At 35.4% G+C, this 12,114-nt stretch overlaps 2 protein-coding genes across 5 annotated transcripts in view; both read right to left on the bottom strand.

Annotated features, from left to right (window-relative positions):
* LOC107014359 (15-cis-phytoene desaturase, chloroplastic/chromoplastic) overlaps positions 1-6,014 on the bottom strand; it is an 8,048-nt gene extending 2,034 nt beyond the window's left edge. The window contains exons 1-13 of one of the 4 annotated variants that reach the window (XM_027915494.1): positions 5,827-6,014; positions 5,694-5,735; positions 5,240-5,456; positions 5,018-5,150; positions 4,131-4,219; positions 3,527-3,584; positions 3,130-3,285; positions 2,757-2,905; positions 2,476-2,595; positions 1,564-1,777; positions 1,370-1,472; positions 961-1,008; positions 375-420 (exon numbers count right to left, since the gene is read on the bottom strand). In XM_027915494.1, coding sequence (XP_027771295.1) covers positions 375-420; positions 961-1,008; positions 1,370-1,472; positions 1,564-1,777; positions 2,476-2,595; positions 2,757-2,905; positions 3,130-3,285; positions 3,527-3,584; positions 4,131-4,219; positions 5,018-5,150; positions 5,240-5,452 — 1,329 coding nt within the window. In that variant the 5' untranslated portion in view covers positions 5,453-5,456; positions 5,694-5,735; positions 5,827-6,014. Of the gene's footprint in view, positions 1-374; positions 421-960; positions 1,009-1,369; positions 1,473-1,563; positions 1,778-2,475; positions 2,596-2,756; positions 2,906-3,129; positions 3,286-3,526; positions 3,585-4,130; positions 4,220-5,017; positions 5,151-5,239; positions 5,477-5,693 lie in introns of all 4 variants that reach the window. The other 3 variants (XM_015214234.2, XM_027915495.1, XM_015214232.2) reach the window with 3 other exon arrangements.
* A 528-nt stretch (positions 6,015-6,542) lies between these two features.
* On the bottom strand, positions 6,543-9,980 carry LOC107015191. The gene is made up of 5 exons (XM_015215387.1): positions 9,623-9,980; positions 8,835-9,079; positions 8,688-8,721; positions 7,601-8,382; positions 6,543-7,335 (listed from the first exon to the last, which is right to left on the bottom strand). Exons 1-5 carry the CDS (start codon positions 9,975-9,977, stop codon positions 7,078-7,080), a joined length of 1,674 nt encoding a protein of 557 aa, XP_015070873.1. The 5' UTR covers positions 9,978-9,980; the 3' UTR covers positions 6,543-7,077.
* Between the last annotated feature and the right edge of the window lie 2,134 nt (positions 9,981-12,114).

Genomic DNA, 12,114 nt, shown 5'->3' with positions numbered 1-12,114 from the left:
GTTCCCTTCTTCCCCCCCCCCCCCACCCCCAAGGCAGCAAGAACCTAAATAGCTAATAAAAGAATTTTATCCCATTAAATTCTTAGAAAATTAGCTAAAATGGAAAAAAAAAATCTCCGGCTAAGTTTCGTCAAAATTTCTTTACTTGTCCTGTGTAACTTGCCTCATGTGGTGGCTCCGGGCCCGTGCACAGACAGGATCATAGCCCTGGCTATTCCATATATACAAAACCAATATCATTGTATATCCTAAATGAAGATTACAACAGCGGGAATTCATACACTTAACAACAAGCATTATGCAATTCACAGCAATTTATATACAAGTCCACAGATTATAATTTGAGAGCAATATAAATGGTTACATATGAATACCTTACATGTGACAGACATGTCAGCATACACACTGAGCAGTGAGCTTCTGCATGAATATGAAAGAGAAATTAAGAAAAGGAACCAATAGAAGTATCATAAACAACACAATATTTTAAGAATTGAAAAAGGAGTTCTATTAATCTTGTCTCCACCAGCGGTCTTATTTAAAAACTAAACGGAACATAATTAACATATAGCTGATGAAATGTGGACGACTTGGATCTCTAGTCCATTTTTCATGCCACGGAGAAGTGGTTGCCGTGACATGTCATGTCTATCCTCGACTGAATCTCACCAGCTAATGCTTAGAGAAAGGATTTTCACCGGGAAGGGGGAAGGGGGAGGGGCAAACACAAATGCTTATTTAGACCAACAAATACTTCATTAACTTTCTATTAAACATAGCCATTTACAATGATATGAATCTAATGTTTTAAGTCACTAGGAAATTTGCAGGAAATTGATAATCCGTCTACTCAATGTTGTATCAAATAATAATGAGACTGGAAGAGGAGGAAGGGAACTAAATGAAAATGAGTCATCGACACACAAACTACTTTGGAAGAATAAAGTGAATGAAATTAACCTGCTGAAGAGCAAATGATCATATGTGTTCTTCAGTTTTCTGTCAAACCTGCAGTTTAATTTATACAATCGTTATTGGTTTGGTACCGATAACAGTAGTCGCTTCAGTATATTAAGGATACATATGAATTCATGATGAGAATTTTTTTTCTTTTCAGCAGAATATTAGCCACTAATGGCCAGAACGATGGTAGTTCTTCTCATTAAAATATGTACAGAAATTTGCACTTTTACTATCTAAGTTTCGGAAAACCCAACATCCATAAGTTCCTCATTCAAGGGAAATTCGCACAAGACTGAGGATATGCAAGTCAACATTTATAAACATATATGTATAGACATTTCATTGCACATACATAGGTATGCTACACGAAGAACAAACACTAACAAGTAAAATATTCAACACTAACCATATATGTACATTTATCACAGGTACTCCGACTAACTTCTCCAACTTTTGGAAATATGGAATCTCTTTCCAGTCTTCAGGCAATAGAAGCTTGAAAATATCCACTAATTGGTTCATCAAAAATCAGCAAAAATCATAAACTCATATTAAGAAACTGAAAACTGGATTAATCAACTAGTATAATGGATATTATACCTGGAGCGGCAAACACAAAAGCATCTCCCTCGATTGCACTACCGTCACTCAGTATAAAACTCTTGACACTTCCATCCTCATTCAGCTCAATCTTTTTTATTCGTGAGTTCAGTCTGACTTGGCCACCTTTTGACTCAATGTGTTCAACAATCGGCATGCAAAGTCTCTCAGGAGGATTACCATCTAAAAAGGCCATTTTTGAACCATGTTTCTCCTGTTGATTAATAAATCAAATATATCAGAAAAGCTAAACTGAATGGAGAAATTCACCATCATTTCTTATTCTTTCGGGGTTTGTTTGTTTCCAAGTTATAAGTAGTTCACCTTAAATTCTTTAAGACAATAAAATGCATACTAGATGACAACTGAGCTGTTTAAAAGTGAATCAGTAAAGTAGTCCTTCATCCATGAGATTCAGGGTATAATTTACAAGAGGCCCATTTGCATGGTAGAATTTGGAGAAGTTTAATAGAAGTTCCAGAAGATGATTCAGAAAAGTAATGGGAAAAGAAAAAGGAGGAGGAGGATGGTTATATAAGTGTCCAAATTAGCATAAATCAATTCCACTCCTGCTAGTAGAAGCTTCTGAGAGTATTTCGATTAAACAAAAACTTCTCCAGCAGTTAAACAATATGCCCTCAACCTAGAGAAACCTGTCCCTCCAGAAGTAACAAGCAAAACCAAAGTATATTATTTGACGGATGGTAACTTCAAAAGTTTCATCTTCAAAACTGCCATTATGAATGTTTCCTACAGCAATCTACTGTTGCGTACCAAACAAGATGAACTTATGGACAACCCAATCACATTTAAGCTCCTTAGTTAGAGATTTCATGTTATATGAGAGACCTGGAAGGGACAAAAGTACTTCTCTCTCTCTCTTTGTTTTGAATGTGGGATCAGGATTCTAACCTGAAGAAACCTGTTCAATGCGATCAAAATGCACTGCATTGAAAGTTCGTCAGGGTTTATAAAGTTGAGTGCCTTTGACATAGCAATGAACACCTCATCTGTCACCCTGTCCGGCACACCCTGCAAAGCAACTTGCTGCTGCTGAGATTTGCTAGATGTATGCTCTTAGCAAAAGAGAGGCAGGTAGACAATCTAACACCTCAAATGAACAATTTGTGTGTGAACTGGTAACTATATAGCCAGGGTTATGCACTTAAAAAGCAACATAATTGATTACGCACTTGCTTTCTCATCCAGTCCTTAACACTTATCCCATCTTGAGCTTCAACATAAGATTGCCCTCCAAGCATTGCTGGCAAGAGTCCAATTGCAAATTTGACTTTCTCGGGCCATGTAAGCATTTCGTTGTTCTTTAAGATGGCTAAAATTCCTGCAAATTATATCAAAGAATTTAACATTTTAGCTGCACACAAAAGGTCCAATGAAGAAGTAATGAACTTTTATGCTCTTTTAAGGTTAGTAAAGTCCCATAGGTGTAATTGACTTATCAATTTTACAGATTTTTTTTTGAGAATTCTAATCAACTTTACAGCTTATTAGGGAAGTTTAACAAAATGACTACAAGAGGGAGAAATTTACTCATGATTAGCTCACCATTTAAAGGAGCGGGTAAAGCTTCGGAGAAATCAAAGCGGCTGAATTCTCCTGGCTTGCTTGGCATTGCAAATATCATTGAATGTTCCTTCCATTGCAATCGATCGTTAATCCCTAATTCTCCAAACAGGTTCTGAATATTTGGGTAAGCCCCAACTTAAAAGAGATCAAGCACCAATTTGTATGAGTCACTATATGAATAATAAGATGAGAAAGGAGAAGCAAGGCATAATACAGATTTACTGACAATAATAGGCTATTTTTGTAAAAGATAAACGATAAACGACAAACAAGGATAGGAGATGTCTAATTGACTAGAGATCAAAAAAAAAAAAAAATACAATGACAGTATATAGAAGATTAACGTAAACATATAACAATGAGAGGTCAAACTTACAGAATATATGCAAACCAGTCTCGTACCAATCTCCATCATCATCTTTCCATGCAGCTACCTAAAGGGAGATATAAATTCTCAACAGTAGAACACATAAATACTAATACTAAATCAATTGTTTGCCTATACAACTAGAATTCTTGGTGACTCCATAAGCAAGATAATCCATTCTAGCCATTTCCACTGGAAAGCATATAGATGCATAAAGTACGAGGAAGAAATAGTGTGCAAATCGATTCTTGATTAAAGGACATAGAATAGGCAGAAAGGTAAAATAAAAAACATGCATAATTAAGTATGCCAATACCAACTTGCACCTAAATACAAATGTAACAAAAGCAAGTAGACAGAAAGGACATCTAATCTTTAGAGAAAACATGCATCAAAACATAAAACAAACTAAGAGAGAGTTTTTTGTTTTGAAACTACTTAACATAGTGATCTACACTAAAGGTATCAGCTAGGTTACGTAGCATCTCCCAGAAAAGACAGCACATTTATATGAAACAAACAGAACCCCTACCCCAAAAAGGACTACTAATAGGGAAAGACACAAAAAGAAAAAGGATTTTTTTTAAAAAAGGAAATTTTTGATCTTCTTAACCTTTCCACCTAGAACATCCCTTGCCTCCAGCAGTATCGGTTTGTGACCAGCATCTGCCAAATATTTTGCTGTAGACAAACCACCCAAACCTGATATTCCAAAAAGTTGAATTATCATAGAATCATGTTACTGCTCCATTTATCTGAAATAGCTATCTAGTACCTTGCGTTGCATTCTTTATTATATCCTCTGAAGTACAATGGAACAAATCATGCAAATAACATTTCTTTAGGTAGTAATATAATTTTCTACTAGTTGATTACAGTACTAGTTGAAAATGAAAATGTTACAGTATTTTGCAACCAAGTTAATGAACAAGTTCAAGGCAGCTTAGAGGTCACTGCTCCAGCATAGTAAAGATGAAATATGAAGATCTATCATATATCTGCTTCACGTTCTCACAGATTGCATGCATTAAAGGTTGCAACCCCTTATTGTGTAACTTAATTTAGTGTTCAAATTTTGCAACTCCACATACTGCAATATATAGGTATAGTGGGATGGGATCAATCTTGCACTGGAGAATTGATATATACACCTCTAATACTTCAGAGTCACCATTTGGACATGTCACAGACGATAGCATGTTCAGGGACTTATCATGGCTCAAATGATAGAGAGATACGACATTATAACGGCAGAAATAAAGAGAGTGATGGCAGAATAGTCAAAATTTACAACTTGTGTAACTGCTCCTAGTCCAATCAGCAGTGACTTTCTATTTAGTCGCAAAATGACAAGAGCTTAATAACCTCAAATTTTGTAGTCAAACAGTTAATCAGGCATGTACAGGTACAATAAATATTCAAATGATAATACAGCAAAAAAATGCTTCCTTCAAAATAAGCAAAACGAATGCTACAAATATAGATGACCCGGAATATCACCTGCACCAGCAATAACAATCTCCAATGGTTTAGTTGGGCGCGGAGAAGCACGGAATGTTGATGATAAAAATGCAGCCTCCAAATAGTTAACTGTATTGTCTAGCTCTGGTCTTGGATAATCAATGCATACGACCTGAATGACAAGATAGTTCCTTTATTTTAGAGAAATATATGCCTTGAGATAATAATTCAAGTCATCAGTCTATAGAATTCAAACCAAACCTTTAAAGGCCCCAAGTCCTTAACCAATCTTCTGGTCGTACGAATCTTTAACTTATGACCCATTGATTCGCTACCAGCAAAACATAACGAATTCCTTTGCAAGCAACCATCTCGACTTTCAGTTCCCAAAGAAGACGACCTCGAGCTCCAAAGATAAGCTGAACTACCTTGGACTCTCAAGTTAACAGCAGAAACAAGTCCAATTTGAGGCATTTTACTGAAAAATAACAGTAAAACCTGCCATAAGGATATTTCACAGTAAGAAAATTGTCCATTTCTGAACCTAAATACTTGGTAAAATTCCTTCTCTTTGTCAAGATTCTAGTTGAGAAGCATTTATGAAACAAATTCTACATACAAAACGAAAAAATAAACAGTCGCCTAAAAGATCCACAAATCCCAGAAGTTAAACGAGTGGCATAAAGCATTCAAAGAAACAAAAATCTTTTCTTACCTCGGAATGAATGAAAGCACCTAGAAGATATAGGGAGTGGTTCTGCACAATTAAGCAAATAAATTTGGTCGGGTTGAAGTTGAAGTTGAAGAGTTAAATGGGAACTTGAAATTTGTGGTGGTTTGGCAGTTACCCAGAAAAAGATACCGAATGCTATAACAAGTAAAAGCGTATAATTCTGTATAAATAAACAAACTATTTTATGATGAAGATGCCTGCTTTCGGTGATTTGGCCACTTCCCTTTAAATCAATCTCATGTTGACACGTCCCACCATAGCCACACTTGCGAGATAAACCCTTTTTTTTTCTTTAATATCTAAGTTTCTACCTAATTTATGATAAATTGGAGCCCATTTAGATTGATATAAAAAATATAATTTTTTAGTAAAAAAAAAAAGAAAAAAAATTGGAGAGAGAGGCTCATCGTACGTTTATTAAAATGAACAGAATGTTTGAGTTGAGTAAAACACGTAGAATGCTACTTGCTTGTTTCATAGTTCAAGAAATTTCAATGCTACGAGTTTTACTTTTACATCATGTAGGCATTTTAATGTGAAAAATGAGCGTAGTTTTGACTTTTGAGAACTAAACTATTAGGTGCTAGATGTACTAATTTAAGAAATTTATAACGCAATTTAACATGGTTGAAAATCTTTAAAATCTCAAAAAATTCTGTTATTCGCTCTCTAATTCTTAATAGTTTATTTTTTAAAAATAAAAATAAAAACTGGGAAATTGGAGGGAATTACAAGCCGTAAATCAAATCAAAGGTAAAAATTTCAGTAGTGAACCAAATATACTATCCTTTTTAGTTGATTCTTTTCAATTTCTACCCTGAAGGAAAATCGTCAAGCTTCCACACTGGTGGATGGTTTGAAGAAAATGTCCATTACAGAAGGGAAAAAGAAATGGTCAAGAAAACTAATGAAGTAAGAGGAAGTCTGTAACAACAAAATTTAATGTATATAAGACCACATATTTGTCCTTCACGATGACTCGATTGATTTGAAGGGTGGTTATTCACGATGGCTTAGTTGGTTTGGAGGGTGGTTATCACACAGATGACCCGGCAACAATCCCCCTTGAATGCTTTCTGACTCGAGCCACATAGAACATGGCCAGTGCGGTTTACTTCTCTTGTATGGTAGCTATTACACGGTGGGGGTTTACCCAAGCACACAAAGTGCTCAACAACAACAAAAACACATATTCTACAAAGGGAAGTCTTATTTGAACATATAGTTCACTGAACTCATAAACAAAAAGCTGATTTAAGTTTACTTTCGATAAATAAACTCCAAACAACCTTCAAAAACTAAACTGGACGCCTTCTGCATGATCTTCTGTAGCTGTAAACCCCACTATTTTGTGACTAAAGTATTTCTAAAAAGACGACATTTGGGTACTTCTCTCCGTTCCAAGTCTGACGGAGTTCACGTAATCAACTGGGCTGTGGGCAGAAATACCAGGAAGAAAAAGTCCTAGCACGCGAAGCACAACTGACTCCCAGCACTCCTCATACTCGGCTCCATATATGTAACCCATTGTAAAGCTTCTGATGAGCTCCCACCCAGCATTCAGATACAATGGTATCAGAAATCGCAGCCCAAAATAGTTTCTGTTTGGCTCTTCATCGACGTTCTATAGACAACCATGAAAAGGTATTAGTACAACACAGAGAACATTTTCATTTCATATTAGACAACTTTACAATGAGGAAACAGCTAAAGAATTAAGACTGAACACTATGAAATTAATAAACTTGATAAATGTTTCATCATCTAAGAAGCTTGAATGGATATTAGAGGACAATGTGCTGCAAGCCAATTGACATTTCGAGAAGAACACCAAATATTAGACGAGCAACATCTATAACTGTAAAAGAATAGGGCATTGAAGCTTTTACCTGCTCAACGTATAAGCTGTTATAATACTGGCAAATCCCGAAGTGTTTAAACAGGAATGTTTTATTATCATAAGGTAATCTTGGCACAAGATCATTGGAATAAACAACTCTGAAGTACTTTGGGACTGGATGTTCCAAATGGGCTTCCATGAACCTCCCTAACTGTCTGTTCCCAATCCTTGGCTGCCCATATGTATATATCCCCAATAACCGTTCCATGACATTCATCTCCTCATGCAGCACTAGGATTGTCGGGAATAATATAGCTAATGCTCCACCAAGGCTATGGCCTGTAACAACAAACTTTGCATTCTTGTGCTCATCGAGTAACCTTTTGAGTTTACTTCTGACAACATAGTATGCCGTCCTCTCTGGCATATCTAGTTTGAACTTCTTTGATCCGGTATCAGTAGGCCTATCTGATTCAGGCGACTGGTCTGACACACTATGTGCATCAGAATCACTGAACATCATAGAAGATTCAGAACTTTCTGAAGGAGCAATAGTTGCATCATTCTCTAACTTGGTGAAGTTCTGATTATTCATGAACAGCTGTTCATGAAACGTAGAGGCTTTAGCTCTGCTCCCTAAACCTAAGGCTTCCAAGAAACCCATGTGTACTTTGCCAAGTTTTGGAATCTCGTACCAAGAGTAGTCAAAATCAGTGATCCAGTCATCAGCATCAAAAGGCTCTGTGCCCCTGAAGCTGATGACTATCAAGTTTGCATCTTTTGGCTTATCACACAATATAAAAACCTGGGTGGACATCTCTTTCTCGAAATCTATATCAGCAAGTGCAGAGAAAGAACAAGAAAACAGCCCATAAATCAGAAGATGTCATAACAATTGATGATGAAGAAAAAGAAGTAAATGAGTCAAAGTCTGCTCCAACATAGAGAATAAACCAGTAACAGTGATAAACAAACAAAAGGATGAAAGGTGAGTTCACAATGTGGTTTTATTTTCCCTTGAAGACTGGCAAGAAGCGACTTGCAAAGTCTTAAAGGATTAACTCTCCCCCGAAAGAGGGTGTGCTTAAATGGTAATTTTGTATGACTCGAATGTAAGGTAAAGGCTGAATTCTCACCATTCCAACAATTGTAGAAATCCACAAAATGCATCTGTTATGGAAATCAATTTAAAGTATAAGTTTTCATAAACAACATGGTAAACTTATTTTCTCCATTAGTTAGAGCAGAAGAATTAAAAAAAAAAAAAGGAATCATAACATAACCTTCCAGTGAATATTTACGACATTCTGAACGACCTTTGCATTCTCGTAGGCCAACTTTGAAGCCATCATACAGAGGTCCATAAGGGCTCTGTGTCCTATTCCAAGTTGAATATTTTTCTGCCAGAAATCAGGCTCTCCAATTTCCTTGGTTAACGTCTCAGTCCTGTATAAGTCTATACGCCCATCTAAATGCCCAATAGCACTTATAAACGTTTCTGACCCTCTCTGTGGCATCACCACCTTTCCTGTTTTCACAAAACATTTTGTTCATGAATATAATTTTAGAAAGGCAAAGCTTGATAATGGAAACACAACAGAATAGTTTGAGGCAGCATTCAACTCAAAAAGATAAGTGTGATGATATTTAGTAGCGAAGTGCCAAGTAAGTGCATATGCGTAGCCGTAGGGTGAATGGCACTAACGTCAGGTTGTTATGGGAAATATAGTTTTGTTCCTAAATTTTGGAAGTCCTATTCAAATGGCAAGAATAAGAATGCAAATTCCAAAGCAAAGAGTGCCCAACAAAAAAGCTACTACTTTTTAAATCACCAGATAAAATCAGCACCTCGTGTAACATGTGACTCATAAATCTTCTATTACGTACTATTTCTTTTTGTTTCCACCCCAACCTTGGTAGGATGAATAGTAACAGTCCGGTGTGACTCAAACCCAATATCTTTAGCGAAAAAAAAAAAGTATTTACGCAAGCCATATTTTATAGTTGAATCCATGGATGTGTACATTATAATTCGCTACTTTGCTAAAAAGGAGCAAGTGTTAAGTATTACCATGCAATATATTGTAGAAAAGGCCAAAAATGTTGCCATTGAGAGAGAGAAGGTTGAGGATGAAGTCGAGGAGATACCCAAACCATTCCATGGGTTTACCGAAAATGGCGATTAATTTGCGCACAATAACGGAGACAAATATAACCCATCGATGATCTCCGGCAGTGGTATCGTCATGAACACGTGTCAACTCTTCCGCCACAGGGGTACCGCCGTCGGAATAGTGGAGAAATTTATGAGCGTTTTCCTTGTTAGCTGATAGGAGAAAGCGCATGAGGTCCAAAATTCCTCCGGCTTGGTAATTCACAATCAAAAACCGCGAATTCCCAGTCCATTCACCTCCATCCACTTCCATTTTTGCAAGGAACTAAGTCATCATAGATTCGCTCTATTAACTTAATGGGATAATAGAAAGAAAAAAAAAAAAGAGGCCGGGTATTTTGCGTCACAATTGTGCATGCTGTGGGCCATTCCTATATTTATCCAAAGAGAATCTTTCGCCGTTTGGGCCTTTAACTTCTTTTGGGTTATATAATAACATACGTGACGCTAACTCACTTCTGGAATTTACCAACTTCACATACAAGTATAATTATAAGTTCCTTTAAAAGGATGAACCCCAAGAATAAAAACCGTATGTGATTTCATCAGCGCTACGAAACAGCCGCTAAGTTTGTTTCGCTGTTGCAAAGCCTAACCACTTTCTCTTTTTTCATAAACAACATCCCATCCTTCAAAAAATGAGGCTTATTTACACTTCTCTTAATTATTTATATATGGGCAACTTTCACATATAGCAAACAAAAAATTCATATTTGTATGCTATCCTTCCGATCAAACAAGAATAATTTTTCACAAATTATGTTTGACATGACATCAATTTCACCTCGCTAGGTATATAAGTATTAAGTCCAGTTGCTGAAGGCTAAAAACTATTGACCACTCATTTGAAAGGTAAAATATGCAATTATGTACACAAAATTAGTATGGGCCAAATTTTGTATAAAACTTGGAGTCACCAGTAGTGTCCATTGGAGATTAGGCCCAGCCCATCTTCAGTTGGGCTAGAAACGAAGCTGGAGTTGATTGTTGTATATTATAAAAAAAAAATTACCTATTTACACAACATTATTTATCATATTTTCTCCTTTTCCCTACTATTTTAAAATATTTCAAAACTGCCTATTTTTCATCACAAAATCATATCTCCACTCCTATATTCACTCCTTCTGTCTCTCCTATTTTTACTCCCCCGATCAGTTATCTCTTTCATCCTAATTTGAATTTCAAAAGGTTTCTTTCTCTGGTTAATCAATTTCAAATCGTTTCAACAAGTAGTTCATCCTCTTCTTCATTTGTTTTTTTTTTTAAAAATTGTCAAATAGGTAGTTCTTATTCATCGTATTTTTCATCTAATGAAGACAATGTTCTTAATTCCGATAACAAAGATTTTGAAATCAATTATCAAGAAATGCTAGAAAAAATAAGAGAAAAATATAAGTTGTTGTTGTCTTCGGTAAGGTCTGAATCGAGATCCAAAGGCGAGTTATGTCGATTCGATAATGGAGACATTGCTACAGAATTTGATTACTCATACACGATCTCTCAAAAGAATATTCATGTTATTGCAGAAGTAAGTGACCTTAAGATTGTATCAGTATGATCAGAAAATTTAGTATTATATGACACATTATCATATGTTTGATACACCAAAATTTGTTCGTATATGACACATTATCAATTTAATGTATCCATGACTTATAATACACGCTACTTCTTTAGGATGATGAATCAGATCAAGATGCTCAAGCTTTTAATGAAGCAACAATGGATGAAGATACATAAATAGTAATATCATGTATAATGTATCTTCAAAATAAGATGCATGAATAGTAACATATCATGGACTAATTTGTAAGGCATAATACATACATAAATTTGTATTTATACTAAATGTATCGACTACATAACGATTACCACATAGACATGTATCCATCAAAGTTATATATCTTTTCAGCTTTTTTGTATATTGTATCAATGCATAGTGAATACATTAAAATCAAGGCTCTTGCTTCTTCACCTTAACAATGTATTTTATTTATAAATGTTTTTCTCAACTCATTGATTTATAATTCAACAGCAATGGGCTGATTAGAAATTCAAAAAACATATATTTTGATCAACAACAATTTCATCACTTTTATCGTTCATATTTCACCTCACTTTACCACATTTCAGAATGGCTCGAAAAGATCGACAAGTTCATGTTGTATTAGTACAATTTGTCGACAAGTCTAATTCAAAAATTGAGAGTTTGGGGGAGAATGAAAAGAAAGAATTTTAAATTTTGAATAATGCTAGTCTATTACAATTTTTCAATTGTTGCATCTATCTAAGACCAAACACTAATGTATCAATCTATAATCGAACACCTTATGAGCAATCTTTACTACTTTAATGTATCATGTAGGTTTAAAACACTTATGAATATA

The sequence above is a fragment of the Solanum pennellii genome, chromosome 3 (genome assembly GCF_001406875.1).
Source record: "Solanum pennellii chromosome 3, SPENNV200".
In the NCBI taxonomy this organism is placed as follows: domain Eukaryota; kingdom Viridiplantae; phylum Streptophyta; class Magnoliopsida; order Solanales; family Solanaceae; genus Solanum; species Solanum pennellii.
The sequence above is the reverse complement of the archived record's forward strand: the minus strand, read 5'-3'. Positions and strand labels throughout refer to the sequence as shown.